Here is a 16,810-nt window from a genome sequence, read left to right as displayed (position 1 = left end):
GGAATTTTTTAGATTTTTTGAGCGATTTTCACGGGATTTTTTTTTTTTGGATTTTGGGGGCATTTCGGGGTATTTTGGGGGCGACTCACGATGCGGTCTGGCGGCGGCGTGCTGCCGATGAAACACTCGACCTTGCCGCGGTCGCCGCGCACGGCGAACTGCACCGGCTCGCTCGAGATGATCGGCGGGCCTGCGGAGAGGGAAAACAGGGAATTTTGCGTCCCGGGGAAAGGGAAAATCCCAGGGAAAGAGAAAACTGGGAATTTTGGGACCCGGGGAAAGGGAAAATCCCAGGGAAAGAGAAAACTGGGAATTTTGGGTCCCGGGGAAAGGGAAAATCCCAGGGAAAGAGAAAATTGGGAATTTTGGGTCCCAGGGAAGGGGAAATCACAGAATTTTGAGTCCTAGGGAAGGGGAAAATTGGGAATTTTGGGAACTAGAGAAAGGGAAAAATCCCAGGGAAAGAGAAAATTGGGAATTTTGGGTGCTAGGGAATGGGGAAAATTGGGAATTTTGGGTCCCGAGGAAGGGAAAAATACGGAGTTTGGGGTCCCAGGGAAAGGGAAATTTGGGAATTTTGAGTCCTGGGGGGCAAGGAAGGGGATTTATGGCCGGGCAAGGGGATCTGCCCCATTTTTTTGGGATCCACCCCATTCCCAAGGGATTCCCGGGAGGTTTTTTGGGGGTTTTTTGAGGGGGATTTTTGGGGGTTTTGGGGGCGGTTTTGGGGGTTTTTTGGGGGGCGATTTTGGGGGTTTTTTGGGGTGGGTTTTGGGGTTTTTTGGGGTTTTGGGGGGGTTTTTTGGGGGTGGTTTTTGGGCTTTTTGGGGGGTGATTTTGGGGGTTTTTTGGGGTGGTTTTTGGGGGTGATTTTGGGGGGTTTTCGGGGTGATTTCTGAGGTTCTGGGAGTGATTTTTGGGTTTTTTGGGGGGTGGTTTTTGGGGTTTTTGGGGGTGGTTTCTGGGGTTTTTTGGGGGTGATTTTTGGGGTTTTTTGGGGGGTGGTTTTTTGGGGTTTTGGGGGGGTTTTTGGGGTGGTTTCTGGGTTTTTTGGGCTTTTTTTCGGGGTGGTTTTTGGGGTGATTTTGGGGGTTTTTGGGGGCGGTTTTTTTGGGTTTTTTGGGGTGTCTGACCGTTGACGAAGAGGGTGACCTCCCTCTCGCCCACGCCGATCCGGGGGACGATGGCCTTGCAGACGTACTGGCCGGCGTCCGCCTGCGTCACCGACTTCAGGTACAGCTGGTTGCTGTTGCTCAGCACCTGGGGACAGGTGGGGACAGTTGGGGACAGCTCGGGACAGCTGGGGATGGTTGGGGAGAGTTGGGGGTGGTTGGGGACAGCTGGGGACGGTTGGGGACAGTTGGGGATGGTTGAGGGCAGTTGGGGACAATTGGGGACAATTGAGGACAGTTGGGGACAGTTGGGGACAACTGGGGATGGTTGGGGACAGTTGGGGACAGCTGGGGACAGTTGGGGACAGTTGTGGATGGTTGGGGACAGTTGGGGACAGCTGGGGACAGCTGGGGACAGTTGGGGACAATTTGGGATGGTTGGGGACAGTTGGGGACGGTTGAGGACACTTGGGGACAGTTGGGGACAATTGAGGATAATTGGGGACAATTGAGGACAGTTGGGGACAATTGGGGACGACTGGGGACAGTTGGGGATGGTTGGGGACAGTTGGGGACAGTTGGGGACAGTTGGGGACAATTGAGGATAATGGGGGACAATTGAGGACAATTGGGGACAATTGGGGACAATTTGGGATGGTTGGGGACAGTTGGGGACAGTTGGGGACAACTGTAGACAAATGGGAACAGTCAGGGAGAGTTGGGATTTTTTTGGGGATTTTTGGGGGGATTTTGGGAGGATTTTTGGGGGGACTTTTTAAAGGGTTTTTTTTTGGGATTTTCTTGTGATTTTTTTTTGGGGGGGGGGGGTCTTTCGGGGCGGTTTCGGGGGTCTCCTACCATGTTGGACTCCTTCTTGGTCCAGGTGAGGGTCAGGGGCGGGTTCCCCGACCACACGCAGGTGAGGGTGACGTCGGAGCCGATGTCGGTCACCGTGGGCTTGGGGTCCACCACGATCCGGGGGGCGACTGCGGGGGGAAAAGAGGAGAGGGGTCAGGGGAGGGATTTGGGGTCAGGGGAGGGATTTGGGGTCAGGGGAGGGATTTGGGGTCAGGGGAGGGGGTTTGGGGTCAGGGGAGGGATTTGGGGTCAGGGGAGGGATTTGGGGTCAGGGGAGGGGTTTGGGGTGAGGGGAGGGATTTGGGGTCAGGGGAGGGGTTTGGGGTCGGGGGAGGGGATTTGGGGTCAGGGGAGGGGATTTGGGATCAGGGGAGGGATTTGGGGTCAGGGGAGGGGTTTGGGGTCAGGGGAGGGGATTTGGGGTCAGGGGAGGGGATTTGGGATCAGGGGAGGGATTTGGGGTCAGGGGAGGGGTTTGGGGTCAGGGGAGGGGATTTGGGGTCAGGGGAGGGGTTTGGGGTCAGGGGAGGGATTTGGGGTCAGGGGAGGGATTTGGGGTCAGGGGAGGGGTTTGGGGTGAGGGGAGGGATTTGGGGTCAGGGGAGGGGTTTGGGGTCAGGGGAGGGATTTGGGGTCAGGGGAGGGGTTTGGGGTCAGGGGAGGGATTTGGGGTCAGGGGAGGGGTTTGGGGTGAGGGGAGGGATTTGGGGTCAGGGGAGGGGTTTGGGGTCAGGGGAGGGGTTTGGGGTCGGGGGAGGGATTTGGGGTCAGGGGAGGGGTTTGGGGTCAGGGGAGGGATTTGGGGTCAGGGGAGGGATTTGGGGTCAGGGGAGGGGATTTGGGGTCGGGGGAGGGGATTTGGGGTCAGGGGAGGGATTTGGGGTCAGGGGAGGGATTTGGGGTCAGGGGAGGGGTTTGGGGTCAGGGGAGGGATTTGGGGTCAGGGGAGGGGATTTGGGGTCAGGGGAGGGATTTGGGGTCAGGGGAGGGGTTTGGGGTCAGGGGAGGGGTTTGGGGTCAGGGGAGGGATTTGGGGTCACGGGAGGGGATTTGGGGTCAGGGGAGGGGATTTGGGGTCAGGGGAGGGATTTGGGGTCAGGGGAGGGATTTGGGGTCAGGGGAGGGGTTTGGGGTCAGGGGAGGGATTTGGGGTCGGGGGAGGGATTTGGGGTCAGGGGAGGGGTTTGGGGTCAGGGGAGGGGTTTGGGGTCAGGGGAGGGATTTGGGGTCAGGGGAGGGGTTTGGGGTCAGGGGAGGGGTTTGGGGTCAGGGGAGGGATTTGGGGTCACGGGAGGGGATTTGGGGTCAGGGGAGGGGATTTGGGGTCAGGGGAGGGATTTGGGGTCAGGGGAGGGGTTTGGGGTCGGGGGAGGGGTTTGGGGTGAGGGGAGGGATTTGGGGTCGGGGGAGGGGTTTGGGGTCGGGGGAGGGATTTGGGGTCGGGGGAGGGGTTTGGGGTCAGGGGAGGGATTTGGGGTCAGGGGAGGGATTTGGGGTCAGGGGAGGGGATTTGGGGTCGGGGGAGGGATTTGGGGTCAGGGGAGGGGTTTGGGGTCAGGGGAGGGATTTGGGGTCAGGGGAGGGGATTTGGGGTCGGGGGAGGGGATTTGGGGTCGGGGGAGGGGTTTGGGGTCAGGGGAGGGGATTTGGGGTCAGGACAGGTATTTAGGGCGGGTTTGGGGTCAGGACAGGTATTTAGGGCGGGTTTGGGGTCAGCACAGGTGTTTAGGGCGGGTTTGGGGTCAGCACAGGTGTTTGGGGCGGGTTTGGGGTCAGGACAGGTGTTTAGGGCGGGTTTGGGGTCAGCACAGGTGTTTGGGGTGGGGTTGGGGTCAGGACAGGTATTTGGGGCGGGTTTGGGGTCAGCACAGGTGTTTGGGGCGGGTTTGGGGTCAGCACAGGTGTTTGGGGTGGGGTTGGGGTCAGGACAGGTATTTGGGGCGGGTTTGGGGTCAGGACAGGTATTTGGGTCGGGTTTGGGGTCAGCACAGGTGTTTAGGGCGGGTTTGGGGTCAGGACAGGTATTTGGGGCAGGTTTGGGGTCAGGACAGGTATTTGAGGCGGGTTTGGGGTCAGGACAGGTGTTTAGGGCGGGTTTGGGGTCAGGACAGGTGTTTAGGGCGGGTTTGGGTCCAGGACAGGTGTTTAGGGCGGGTTTGGGTCCAGGACAGGTGTTTAGGGCGGGTTTGGGGTCAGCACAGGTATTTGGGGCGGGTTTGGGGTCAGCACAGGTGTTTAGGGCGGGTTTGGGGTCAGGACAGGTGTTTAGGGCGGGTTTGGGGTCAGCACAGGTGTTTAGGGCGGGTTTGGGGTCAGGACAGGTGTTTAGGGCGGGTTTGGGGTCAGGACAGGTGTTTAGGGCGGGTTTGGGGTCAGCACAGGTGTTTAGGGCGGGTTTGGGTCCAGGACAGGTGTTTAGGGCGGGTTTGGGGTCAGGACAGGTGTTTAGGGCGGGTTTGGGGTCAGCACAGGTGTTTAGGGCGGGTTTGGGTCCAGGACAGGTGTTTAGGGCGGGTTTGGGGTCAGCACAGGTATTTGGGTCGGGTTTGGGGTCAGGACAGGTATTTGGGTCGGGTTTGGGGTCAGCACAGGTGTTTAGGGCGGGTTTGGGGTCAGGACAGGTGTTTAGGGCGGGTTTGGGGTCAGCACAGGTGTTTAGGGCGGGTTTGGGGTCAGGACAGGTGTTTAGGGCGGGTTTGGGGTCAGCACAGGTGTTTAGGGCGGGTTTGGGGTCAGGACAGGTGTTTAGGGCGGGTTTGGGGTCAGGACAGGTGTTTAGGGCGGGTTTGGGGTCAGGACAGGTATTTGGGTCGGGTTTGGGGTCAGCACAGGTGTTTAGGGCGGGTTTGGGGTCAGGACAGGTATTTGGGGCAGGTTTGGGGTCAGGACAGGTATTTGAGGCGGGTTTGGGGTCAGGACAGGTGTTTAGGGCGGGTTTGGGGTCAGGACAGGTGTTTAGGGCGGGTTTGGGGTCAGGACAGGTGTTTAGGGCGGGTTTGGGGTCAGCACAGGTATTTGGGGCGGGTTTGGGGTCAGCACAGGTGTTTAGGGCGGGTTTGGGGTCAGGACAGGTGTTTAGGGCGGGTTTGGGGTCAGCACAGGTGTTTAGGGCGGGTTTGGGGTCAGGACAGGTGTTTAGGGCGGGTTTGGGGTCAGCACAGGTGTTTAGGGCGGGTTTGGGGTCAGCACAGGTGTTTAGGGCGGGTTTGGGGTCAGGACAGGTGTTTAGGGCGGGTTTGGGGTCAGGACAGGTATTTGGGTCGGGTTTGGGGTCAGGACAGGTGTTTAGGGCGGGTTTGGGGTCAGGACAGGTATTTGGGTCGGGTTTGGGGTCAGGACAGGTGTTTAGGGCGGGTTTGGGGTCAGCACAGGTGTTTGGGTCGGGTTTGGGGTCAGCACAGGTATTTCGGGCGGATTTGGGGTCAGGACAGGTGTTTGGGGCGGATTTGGGGTCAGGACAGGTATTTGGGTCGGGTTTGGGGTCAGCACAGGTGTTTAGGGCGGGTTTGGGGTCAGGACAGGTGTTTGGGGCGGGTTTGGGGTCAGCACAGGTGTTTAGGGCGGGTTTGGGGTCAGGACAGGTGTTTGGGGCGGGTTTGGGGTCAGGACAGGTGTTTAGGGCGGATTTGGGGTCAGGACAGGTATTTGGGTCGGGTTTGGGGTCAGGACAGGTGTTTAGGGCGGGTTTGGGGTCAGGACAGGTGTTTAGGGCGGGTTTGGGGTCAGCACAGGTGTTTGGGTCGGGTTTGGGGTCAGCACAGGTATTTCGGGCGGATTTGGGGTCAGGACAGGTGTTTGGGGCGGGTTTGGGGTCAGCACAGGTGTTTGGGGTGGGGTTGGGGTCAGCACAGGTGTTTAGGGCGGGTTTGGGGTCAGGACAGGTATTTGGGGCGGGTTTGGGGTCAGCACAGGTGTTTGGGGCGGGTTTGGGGTCAGCACAGGTGTTTGGGTCGGGTTTGGGGTCAGCACAGGTATTTCGGGCGGATTTGGGGTCAGGACAGGTGTTTGGGGCGGGTTTGGGGTCAGCACAGGTGTTTGGGGTGGGGTTGGGGTCAGCACAGGTGTTTAGGGCGGGTTTGGGGTCAGGACAGGTATTTGGGGCGGGTTTGGGGTCAGCACAGGTGTTTGGGGCGGGTTTGGGGTCAGCACAGGTGTTTGGGTCGGGTTTGGGGTCAGCACAGGTATTTCGGGCGGATTTGGGGTCAGGACAGGTGTTTGGGGCGGGTTTGGGGTCAGCACAGGTGTTTGGGGTGGGGTTGGGGTCAGCACAGGTGTTTAGGGCGGGTTTGGGGTCAGGACAGGTATTTGGGGCGGGTTTGGGGTCAGCACAGGTGTTTAGGGCGGGTTTGGGGTCAGGACAGGTATTTAGGGCGGGTTTGGGGTCAGGACAGGTGTTTAGGGCGGGTTTGGGGTCAGGACAGGTGTTTAGGGCGGGTTTGGGGTCAGCACAGGTGTTTAGGGCGGGTTTGGGGTCAGCACAGGTGTTTAGGGCGGGTTTGGGGTCAGGACAGGTATTTGGGGCGGGTTTGGGGTCAGGACAGGTATTTGGGGTGGGTTTGGGGTCAGCACAGGTATTTGGGGCGGGTTTGGGGTCAGCACAGGTGTTTGGGGCGGGTTTGGGGTCAGCACAGGTGTTTGGGTCGGGTTTGGGGTCAGCACAGGTATTTCGGGCGGATTTGGGGTCAGGACAGGTGTTTGGGGCGGGTTTGGGGTCAGCACAGGTGTTTGGGGTGGGGTTGGGGTCAGCACAGGTGTTTAGGGCGGGTTTGGGGTCAGGACAGGTATTTGGGGCGGGTTTGGGGTCAGCACAGGTGTTTGGGGCGGGTTTGGGGTCAGCACAGGTGTTTGGGTCGGGTTTGGGGTCAGCACAGGTATTTCGGGCGGATTTGGGGTCAGGACAGGTATTTGGGGCGGGTTTGGGGTCAGGACAGGTGTTTAGGGCGGGTTTGGGGTCAGCACAGGTGTTTAGGGCGGGTTTGGGGTCAGCACAGGTGTTTAGGGCGGGTTTGGGGTCAGGACAGGTATTTAGGGCGGGTTTGGGGTCAGGACAGGTGTTTGGGGCGGGTTTGGGGTCAGCACAGGTGTTTAGGGCGGGTTTGGGGTCAGCACAGGTGTTTGGGGCGGGTTTGGGGTCAGCACAGGTGTTTGGGGCGGGTTTGGGGTCAGGACAGGTATTTGGGGCGGGTTTGGGGTCAGGACAGGTGTTTGGGGCGGGTTTGGGGTCAGGACAGGTGTTTGGGGCAGGTTTGGGGTCAGCACAGGTGTTTAGGGCGGGTTTGGGGTCAGCACAGGTGTTTGGGGCGGGTTTGGGGTCAGCACAGGTGTTTGGGGCGGGTTTGGGGTCAGCACAGGTGTTTAGGGCGGGTTTGGGGTCACTCACAGTGCACGTCCACCAGGGTGCTGACGTTGGTGCTGCCGATGTCGTTGTGCACCTCGCAGGACACGGGCTCGGTGAAGAAGGTGTGGTCCACCTGCGTGTCGTACCTGTTCTCCTTGGCCTCCTCGATCAGCACCCCGCCCTTGGCCCACCTGGGACACGGGCACGCCTCAATCCTCGATCCTGATCCTAAATCCTCAATCCTGATCCTAAATCCTCAATCCTGATCCTGAATCCTGATCCTAAATCCTCAATCCTGATCCTAAATCCTGATCCTAAATCCTGATCCTAAATCCTCAATCCTGATCCTAAATCCTCAATCCTGATCCTAAATCCTGATCCTAAATCCTAAATCCCGATCCTAAATCCCAACGAGCATCCCACCCTGGGCCCACCTGGGGACATGGGGACGCCGTGGGGACACGGGGTGACCCTGATCCTGATCCCAATCCCGACCCCAAAAGGTTTTGGGGTGTGGAGGGGACACAGAATCCCCATGGGACACGGGGTGACCCCGATCCCGATCCCGGGGGATTTCGGGGTCTGTGGGGACACGGGGTGACCCCGATCCCGATCCCGGGGGATTTCGGGGTCTGTGGGGACACGGGGTGACCCCGATCCCGATCCTGGGGGATTTTAGGGTGTGGAGGGGACACGGGGTGACCCCGATCCCGATCCTGGGGGATTTTGGGTCTGTGGGGACACGGGGTGACCCCGATCCCGATCCTGGGGGATTTTGGGGTCTGTGGGGACACGGGGTGACCCCGATCCCGATCCTGTGGGATTTTGGGGTCTGTGGGGACACGGGGTGACCCCGATCTCGATCCTGGGGGATTTTGGGGTCTGTGGGGACACGGGGTGACCCCGATCCCGATCCTGTGGGATTTTGGGGTCTGTGGGGACACGGGGTGACCCCGATCCCGATCCTGGGGGATTTTGGGGTCTGTGGGGACACGGGGTGACCCCGATCCCGATCCTGGGGGATTTTGGGTCTGTGGGGACACGGGGTGACCCCGATCCCGATCCTGTGGGATTTTGGGGTCTGTGGGGACACGGGGTGACCCCGATCTCGATCCCGGGGGATTTTGGGGTCTGTGGGGACACGGGGTGACCCCGATCCCGATCCCGGGGGATTTCGGGGTCTGTGGGGACACGGGGTGACCCCGATCCCGATCCTGGGGGATTTTGGGTCTGTGGGGACACGGGGTGACCCCGATCCCGATCCCGGGGGATTTTGGGGTCTGTGGGGACACGGGGTGACCCCGATCCCGATCCCGGGGGATTTCGGGGCTCACCTGTAGCCCTTGATCTCGGGGTTGGCCGTGGCCATGCAGGTGAACACGACCCTCTCGCCCTCCTGCACCGTCTGCGGCTGGATGGACAAGGTCACCGTCGGCGGGTCTGTGGGGACAGGGACAGCGTCAGCGGGGGCACCCGGGGGGACCCCAAAGCTCGGGGGTGGGGCGCCCACCGCCCCTGAACTTGTGGGGACCCGAAATCCCATCCCATACAAAATCCCATCCCAGGTGGGGACCCTGAATCCTATCCCTGTCCCTTTGGGGACCCTAAATCCCTTTGGGGACCCTAAATCCCTTTGGGGACCCTAAATCACTTCCCCGTCCCTTTGGGGACCCTAAATCCCTTTGGGGTCCCTAAATCACTTCCCCGTCCCTTTGGGGACCCTAAATCCCTTTGGGGTCCCTAAATCCCTTTGGGGACCCTAAATCCCTTCCCCGTCCCTTTGGGGACCCTAAATCCCTTTGGGGTCCCTAAATCCCTTTGGGGACCCTAAATCCCTTCCCTGTCCCTTTGGGGACCCTAAATCCCTTTGGGGACCCTAAATCCCTTTGGGGTCCCTAAATCCCATCCCCGTCCCTTTGGGGACCCTAAATCCCTTTGGGGTCCCTAAATCCCTTCCCCGTCCCTTTGGGGACCCTCTTTTGCTCTTCCTCCTCCTCCTCCTCCTTTTTCTTTCCCTCCTCCTCTTTCTCCTCTTCCTCCCTGTTCCTCTTCCTCCCCTTCCTCCTTTTCCGTCTTCCTCCTCCTCCTCCTCCTCCTCCCTCCAGCAAATCCCACCCCCAGGCGCCACTCCCACCGGCGACACCCCAAAACCCTCCTAAACCCCCCCCAAAAATCCCCCAAAATCCCCCAAAATCCCCCAAAATCCCCACCCACCTCCCCGCCACTCACAGCCCGCTGATGTCCCCAATGTCCCCAGTGTCCCCCCTATCCCCTGGATATCCCCTGGATGTCCCCAATGCCCCTGGATGTCCCCAGTATCCTCAATGTCCCCACTGTCCCCACTGTCCCCAATATCCCCTGGATGTCCCTGGTGTGCCCAATCCCCTGGCTGTCCCCTGGTGTCCCCAGGCTCTTCCCCATGTCCCCAGGCTGTCCCCAGTGTCACCAATCCCCAGGCTGTCCCCTGGCTGTCTGTGGCTGTGGCTGTCCCCGGTGTCCCTGGTGTTCCCGGGCTGTCCCCAGTGTCCCCGGTGTCCCCTGGCTGTCCGTGGCTGTCCCTGGTGTCCCCAGGCTGTCCCTGGTGTCCCCGGTGTCCCCAGGCTGTCCGTGGCTGTCCCCGGTGTCCCCTGGCTGTCCCCAGTGTCCCCGGTGTCCCCTGGCTGTCCGTGGCTGTCCCCGGTGTCCCCAGGCTGTCCCTGGTGTCCCCGGTGTCCCCTGGCTGTCCCCAGTGTCCCCGGTGTCCCCTGGCTGTCCGTGGCTGTCCCCGTTGTCCCCAGTGTCCCCTGGCTGTCCCCGGTGTCCCCTGGCTGTCCGTGGCTGTCCCCGGTGTCCCCTGCCTGTCCCCGTTGTCCCCAGTGTCCCCTGGCTGTCCCCGGTGTCCCCGGTGTCCCCTGGCTGTCCGTGGCTGTCCCCGGTGTCCCCTGGCTGTCCCCGGTGTCCCCGTTGTCCCCGGTGTCCCTGGTGTTCCCGGGCTGTCCCCGGTGTCCCCTGGCTGTCCCCGGTGTCCCCGTTGTCCCCGGTGTCCCTGGTGTTCCCGGGCTGTCCCCGGTGTCCCCTGGCTGTCCGTGGCTGTCCCCGGTGTCCCCGTTGTCCCCGGTGTCCCCTGGCTGTCCGTGGCTGTCCCCTGGCTGTCCCCGGTGTCCCCTGGCTGTCCGTGGCTGTCCGTGGCTGTCCCCGGTGTCCCCTGGCTGTCCGTGGCTGTCCGTGGCTGTCCGTGGCTGTCCCCGGGCTGTCCGTGGCTGTCCCCGGTGTCCCCTGGCTGTCTGTGGCTGTCCCCGGTGTCCCCGGTGTCCCCGGGCTGTCCGTGGCTGTCCCCGGTGTCCCCGGTGTCCCCGGGCTGTCCGTGGCTGTCCCCAGTGTCCCCTGGCTGTCCGTGGCTGTCCCCGGTGTCCCCGGTGTCCCCTGGCTGTCCGTGGCTGTCCGTGGCTGTCCGTGGCTGTCCCCAGGCTGTCCGTGGCTGTCCCCGGTGTCCCCTGGCTGTCCCCGGTGTCCCCTGGCTGTCTGTGGCTGTCCCCGGTGTCCCCTGGCTGCCTGTGGCTGTCCCCAGGCTGTCCCCAGTGTCCCCGGTGTCCCTGGTGTTCCCGGGCTGTCCCCGGTGTCCCCTGGCTGTCTGTGGCTGTCCCCGGTGTCCCCTGGCTGTCCCCGGTGTCCCCGGTGTCCCCGGTGTCCCCGGTGTCCCCTGGCTGTCTGTGGCTGTCCCTGGTGTCCCCGGGCTGTCTGTGGCTGTCCCCGGTGTCGCCTGGCTGTCCCCAGTGTCCCCTGGCTGTCCGTGGCTGTCCCCGGTGTCCCCGGTGTCCCCTGGCTGTCTGTGGCTGTCCCCGGTGTCGCCTGGCTGTCCCCAGTGTCCCCTGGCTGTCCGTGGCTGTCCCCGGTGTCCCCGGTGTCCCCTGGCTGTCTGTGGCTGTCCCCGGTGTCCCCGGTGTCCCCTGGCTGTCCCCGGTGTCCCCGGTGTCCCTGGTGTCCCCTGGCTGTCCCCGGTGTCCCCTGGCTGTCTGTGGCTGTCCCCGGTGTCCCCGGTGTCCCCGGTGTCACTCACGGTGCACGTTGAGGCGCACCGAGGTCTCCTTTCCGCCGGGCACGGCCTCGTTGGAGCAGCGGCACGAGAACACGCGCCCGATGTCCAGGTCCGTGGGCGTGATGGGCAGCAGGCTGGTGGTGCTCTCCCGCTTGCCGTCGGCCAGCACCTCCTGAGGGGACAGTGGGGACCTTGGGGACACCCTAAAAATCCCCCAAAGGAGCCCCAGAAATCGCCAAAAAAAATCCCCCCAAAAATGCCCCCAAAATCTCCGGGGTTGCTGGGGACATCTCAAAAATTCACCCAAAATCCTCCAAAAAATCCCCCAAAAAATCCCCCAAAAAATCCCCCAAAAAATCCCCCCAAAGGCCCGAGGACACGGGGGACATTGGGGACATCCCAAAAATCCACCCAAAATCCTCCAAAAAATCCTAAAAAAATTTTAAAAAATCCCCCAAAAATCCCCCCAAACCCCCGGGGACACTGGGGACATTGGGGACACTGGGGACATCCCAAAAATCCACCCAAAATCCCCCCAAAAATCCTAAAAAAATAAAAACTCCCCCAAAAAATCCCCCCAAGGGCCTGGGGGACACTGGGGACATCCCAAAAATCCACCCCAAATCCCCCAAAAAATCCCCCAAAAAATCCCCCCAGACCCTCAGGGTCACTGGGGACACTGGGGACACTGGAGACATCCCAAAAATCCACCCAAAATTCTCCAAAAAATCCCCAAAAAAATCCCCCCAAAAATCCCCCCAAAGGCCCGAGGACACTGGGGACACTAGGGACATGGTGGACACTAGGGACATCCCAAAAATCCACCCAAAATCCCCCCCAAAATCCTAAAAAATTCCCAAAAAAATCCCCCCAAACCCCCAGGGTCACTGGGGACACTGGGGACATTGGGAACGCTGGGGACATCCCAAAAATCCACCCAAAATCCTCCAAAAAATCCCCCCAAAAATCCCCCCAAAGGCCCGGGGACACTGGGGACATTGGGGACACTGGGGACACTGGGGACACTGGGGACATTGGGGACACTGGGGACACTGGGGACACTGGGGACACTGGGGACACTGGGGGTGGTGGGCAGCAGGCTGGTGGCGCTCTCCCTCTTGCCGTCGGCCAGCACCTCCTGAGGGGACATTGGGGACCTTGGGGACACTGGGGACGCTCCAAAAATTCCAAAAAACTCGCCAGAACAATCGCCAAAAAAAATCGCCAAAAAAAATCTCCAGGGACATCAGAGACACCGGGGGACACGGGGGACATTGGGGACATTGGGGATACCCCAAAAAAACTCCCCCCAAATCCCCAAAAAGTTCCGCCCCCCCAAAAAAAAAACCCCCAAAAACATCCCCCCCCCCCAAAAAAAAATCCCCCAAAAATCTCCGGGGTCACTGGGGACACGGTGACAGTTTTGGGGACACGGTGACAGTTTTGGGGACATACCGTGGTGGTGACAGCGCCGTCCTGCTGCAGCCTGTGGCGGAACCAGGCCACGGTGGGGACAGGATGGGACAGGACACGGTGACAGTTTTGGGGACACGGTGACAGTTTTGGGGACACGGGACGGTTTTGGGGACATACCGTGGTGGTGACAGCGCCGTCCTGCTGCAGCCCGTGGCGGAACCAGACCACGGTGGCAGGGACAGGACAGGGATGGATGGGAGGGGACACGGTGACGGTTTTGGGGACACGGTGACGGTTTTGGGGACACAGTGACAGTTTTGGGGACATACCGTGGTGGTGACAGCGCCGTCCTGCTGCAGCCCGTGGCGGAACCAGGCCACGGTGGGGACAGGATGGGACAGGACACGGTGACAGTTTTGGGGACACGGTGACGGTTTTGGGGACACGGTGACGGTTTTGGGGACATACCGTGGTGGTGACAGCGCCGTCCTGCTGCAGCCCGTCGCGGAACCAGGCCACGGTGGCAGGGGCAGGACAGGGATGGACGGGAGGGGACACGGTGACGGTTTTGGGGACACGGTGACGGTTTTGGGGACACGGTGACAGTTTTGGGGACACGGTGACGGTTTTGGGGACATACCGTGGTGGTGACAGCGCCGTCCTGCTGCAGCCCGTCGCGGAACCAGGCCACGGTGGCAGGGACAGGACAGGGATGGACGGGAGGGGACACGGTGACGGTTTTGGGGACACGGTGACGGTTTTGGGGACACGGTGACAGTTTTGGGGACACGGTGACGGTTTTGGGGACATACCGTGGTGGTGACAGCGCCGTCCTGCTGCAGCCCGTCGCGGAACCAGGCCACGGTGGCGGCGGGCTTGGCGCTGCGCGTGTGGCACGTCAGGTTGTAGGGGGTCCCGGCCCGCAGCAGGATCTCGGGGGCGCCGTCGATGGTGGGCTCCTCCGGGGGGACTGCGGGGGGACACGAGGGGACAGCGGCTCGGGGGGGACACCCTGGGGGTGGCGGGGGGGGACCGGGGGCCGGTGGGGTTCGGGGGGGTGATTTAGGGGCGGGTGTGGGACGTTGGGGACGGTGGGGGTCGTGTGCGGCTTTGGGGACATTGGGGACTGTGTGGGGCCTTGGGGACACTGGGGACATTGGGGACACTGGGGACATTGGGGACTGTGTGGGGCCTTGGGGACGCTGGGGACACTGGGGACATTGGGGACATTGGGGACTGTGTGGGGCCTTGGGGACATTGGGGACATTGGGGACATTGGGGACACTGGGGACACTGGGGACATTGGGGACTGTGTGGAGCCTTGGGGACACTGGGGACACTGGGGACATTGGGGACATTGGGGACACTGGGGACATTGGGGGCACTGGGGACATTGGGGACTGTGTGGAGCCTTGGGGACACTGGGGACATTGGGGACATTGGGGACTGTGTGGAGCCTTGGGGACACTGGGGACATTGGGGACATTGGAGGCACTGGGGACATTGGTGACTGTGTGGGGCCTTGGGGACACTGGGGACATTGGGGACATTGGAGGCACTGGGGACATTGGTGACTGTGTGGGGCCTTGGGGACACTGGGGACATTGGGGACATTGGGGACTGTGTGGAGCCTTGGGGACACTGGGGACATTGGGGACATTGGAGGCACTGGGGACATTGGTGACTGTGTGGGGCCTTGGGGACACTGGGGACATTGGGGACATTGGTGACTGTGTGGGGCCTTGGGGACACTGGGGGCATTGGGGACATTGGGGACACTGGAGACATTGGGGACACCCCGGTGACATCGGGGACACTGGTGACACCCTGGGGACACTGGGGACTGTGTGGGGCATTGGGGACACCCTGGTGACACCCTGGGGCCACCCTGGGGACACTCACTGAGCACGGTGAGGCGGGCGCGGCGCGAGCGCAGCGCGGCCTCGGTGGCCTGGCACTGGGGACACTGGGGACATTGGTGACACCCTGGTGACATCGGGGACCCTGGGGACACCCTGGGGCCACCCTGGGGACCCTGGGGACACTCACTGAGCACGGTGAGGCGGGCGCGGCGCGAGCGCGGCGCGGCCTCGGTGGCCTGGCACTGGGGACACTGGGGACATTGGTGACACCCTGGTGACATCGGGGACCCTGGGGACACCCTGGGGCCACCCTGGGGACCCTGGGGACACTCACTGAGCACGGTGAGGCGGGCGCGGCGCGAGCGCAGCGCGGCCTCGGTGGCCTGGCACTCGTAGACGGCGTCATCGGAGAGCTCGGCCTGGCTGATCTCCAGGTTGTACTGGCCCGAGTCGGCCGTGCCCACCACCCGGTACCGGGGCCACGCTGGGGGACAGCGCTGGTGTCACCTCAGCGTCACTGGTGTCACCTCAGCGTCACTGGGACAGCCCAGCCCCAGGGGTCACACACACGGGGACACCCCAATCCCACAAGGACACGCCAAAGCCACCCCCTTTCCTGGGCACCTTTGAGCTTCTGCCCTATAAGTGTCACCCCAAAGCCACCCCTGCCCCATGGGTGTCACCCCTGTCCTGTGTGTGGTGTCACCCCAAAGCCACCCCTGCCCCATGGGTGATGTCACCTGTGTCCCATGGGTGATGTCACCCGTGTCCTGTGGGTGATGTCACCCGTCCCCGGGTACCTTTGAAGCCCTGCCCCATGGGTGTCACCCCAAAGCCACCCCTGCCCCATGGGTGTCACCCGTGTCCCGTGGGTGATGTCACCTGTGTCCCGTGTGCGGTGTCCCCCTGTCCCCAGGTACCTTTGAGGCCCTGCCCCACACGGTGTCACCCCAAAGCCACCCGTGTCCCGTGGGTGATGTCACCCGTGTCCCGTGTGTGGTGTCCCCCGTCCCCGGGTACCTTTGAGGCCCTGCCCCATGGGTGATGTCACCCGTGTCCCGTGGGTGATGTCACCCGTGTCCCGTGGGTGATGTCACCCGTGTCCCGCGTGCGGTGTCCCCCGTCCCCGGGTACCTTTGAGGCCCTGCCCCATGCCCAGGGCCAGCCCGTCCTTGGTCCATTGCACGATGCCGGAGTAGTTGAGCACCACGCAGGACAGGACGATCCTCTGCCCCGCCACCACCGTCTGGTCCTCGGGCTCCTCCACGAACCGCGTCTGCACCGCTGCGGCCACGGCGTCAGCGCCCGCCGCGGCCCGGCAGCGCCCCGCGGGCCGCCCCGACATCCCGGGACACCCCCGGGCTGCCCCCGAGATCCCCCGAGATCCCCCGGGCTGCCCCCGAGATCCCCCGGAGCTGCCCCCGAGATCCCCCCCGAGATCCCCCGGAGCTGCCCCCGAGATCCCCCCCGAGAACCCCCGGAGCTGCCCCCGAGATCCCCCCCGAGAACCCCCGGAGCTGCCCCGATCCCCCCCGATCCTCCAGAGCTGTCCCCGATCCCCCGGGGCTGCCTGAGATCTCCCCGGATTCCCCCAGGGCTGCCCCAGATCCTCCTGAGATCCCCCTAGGATTCCTCGGAGCTGCCCCAGATCATCCCCCCCCCCCCCCTCGATCCCTTGGAGTACCCCAAGATCCCCCAGGGCCGCCCCAGTTCCCCCCGAGATCCCCCAGGGCTGCCCGGGATCCTCTTGGGACCCCCCGAGATCCTCCAGATCTCCTCAGAGCCGCCCTGGATCCCCTGCAGCTTCTCAGGATCCTCTTGGAGTTGCCCCAGATCTCCCGAAGATCTCCTGGAGCTGCCCCTGATCCCCCCCAGAGATGCCCTGGATCTCCTTGGAACTGCCCCAGATCCCCCCCAAAGATCTCCTGGAGCTCCCCAGGATCCCCCCGGAGCTCCCCAGGATCCCCTCAGGATCCCCCCGGAGCTCCCCAGGATCCCCTCAGGATCCCCCCGGAGCTCCCCAGGATCCCCTCAGGATGCCCCCGGAACTCCCCAGGATCCCCTCAGGATGCCCCCGGAGCTCCCCAGGATCCCCTCAGGATCCCCCCGGAGCTCCCCAGGATCCCCTCAGGATGCCCCCGGAGCTCCCCAGGATCCCCTCAGGATCTCCCCATCACTGCCCGTGGTCCCCAGAGCTTCCCGTGACCCC

At 62.6% G+C, this 16,810-nt stretch overlaps 1 protein-coding gene across 5 annotated transcripts; it reads right to left on the bottom strand.

The window, feature by feature from the left end:
• Nucleotides 1–6: 6 nt before the first annotated feature.
• Nucleotides 7–15,946, bottom strand: LOC136284520 (kin of IRRE-like protein 1). 5 transcript variants are annotated; one of them, XM_066174865.1, is made up of 9 exons: nucleotides 15,736–15,946; nucleotides 14,642–15,085; nucleotides 13,552–13,709; nucleotides 11,345–11,495; nucleotides 8,643–8,748; nucleotides 7,351–7,499; nucleotides 1,971–2,098; nucleotides 1,134–1,260; nucleotides 7–190 (listed from the first exon to the last, which is right to left on the bottom strand). In XM_066174865.1, the coding sequence occupies exons 1-9, from the start codon at nucleotides 15,944–15,946 to the stop codon at nucleotides 9–11; spliced, it is 1,656 nt and encodes a 551-aa protein (XP_066030962.1). In that variant the 3' UTR covers nucleotides 7–8. The 5 variants fall into 5 exon arrangements, with proteins under 5 accessions (XP_066030962.1, XP_066030960.1, XP_066030957.1 ...); XM_066174863.1 differs by lacking the exon at nucleotides 15,736–15,946 and having other exon boundaries at nucleotides 13,208–13,709; nucleotides 14,642–14,802; XM_066174860.1 differs by lacking the exon at nucleotides 15,736–15,946 and having other exon boundaries at nucleotides 117–1,260; nucleotides 13,208–13,709; nucleotides 14,642–14,802.
• Nucleotides 15,947–16,810: the final 864 nt, after the last annotated feature.

The sequence above is a fragment of the Chamaea fasciata genome, unplaced genomic scaffold, assembly GCF_029207755.1.
Source record: "Chamaea fasciata isolate MVZ Bird 193981 ecotype frontalis unplaced genomic scaffold, bChaFas1.0.hap1 SCAF_1044, whole genome shotgun sequence".
NCBI classification, from domain to species: domain Eukaryota; kingdom Metazoa; phylum Chordata; class Aves; order Passeriformes; family Sylviidae; genus Chamaea; species Chamaea fasciata.
This window is presented reverse-complemented; position numbering and strand designations above follow the sequence as displayed.

Coding starts and splice junctions, on each gene's coding strand:
- LOC136284520 (XM_066174860.1), bottom strand. CDS start 14,715: ATGTCCCCAGTGTCCCCAGTGCCAGGCCACCGAGGCCGCGCTGCGCTC. Junction 13,710..14,641: donor CGCCCGCCTCACCGTGCTCA/GTGAGTGTCCCC, acceptor GTCCCCCCGCAG/TCCCCCCGGAGGAGCCCACC. Junction 8,749..11,344: donor GGTGCGCCTCAACGTGCACC/GTGAGTGACACC, acceptor CTGTCCCCACAG/ACCCGCCGACGGTGACCTTG.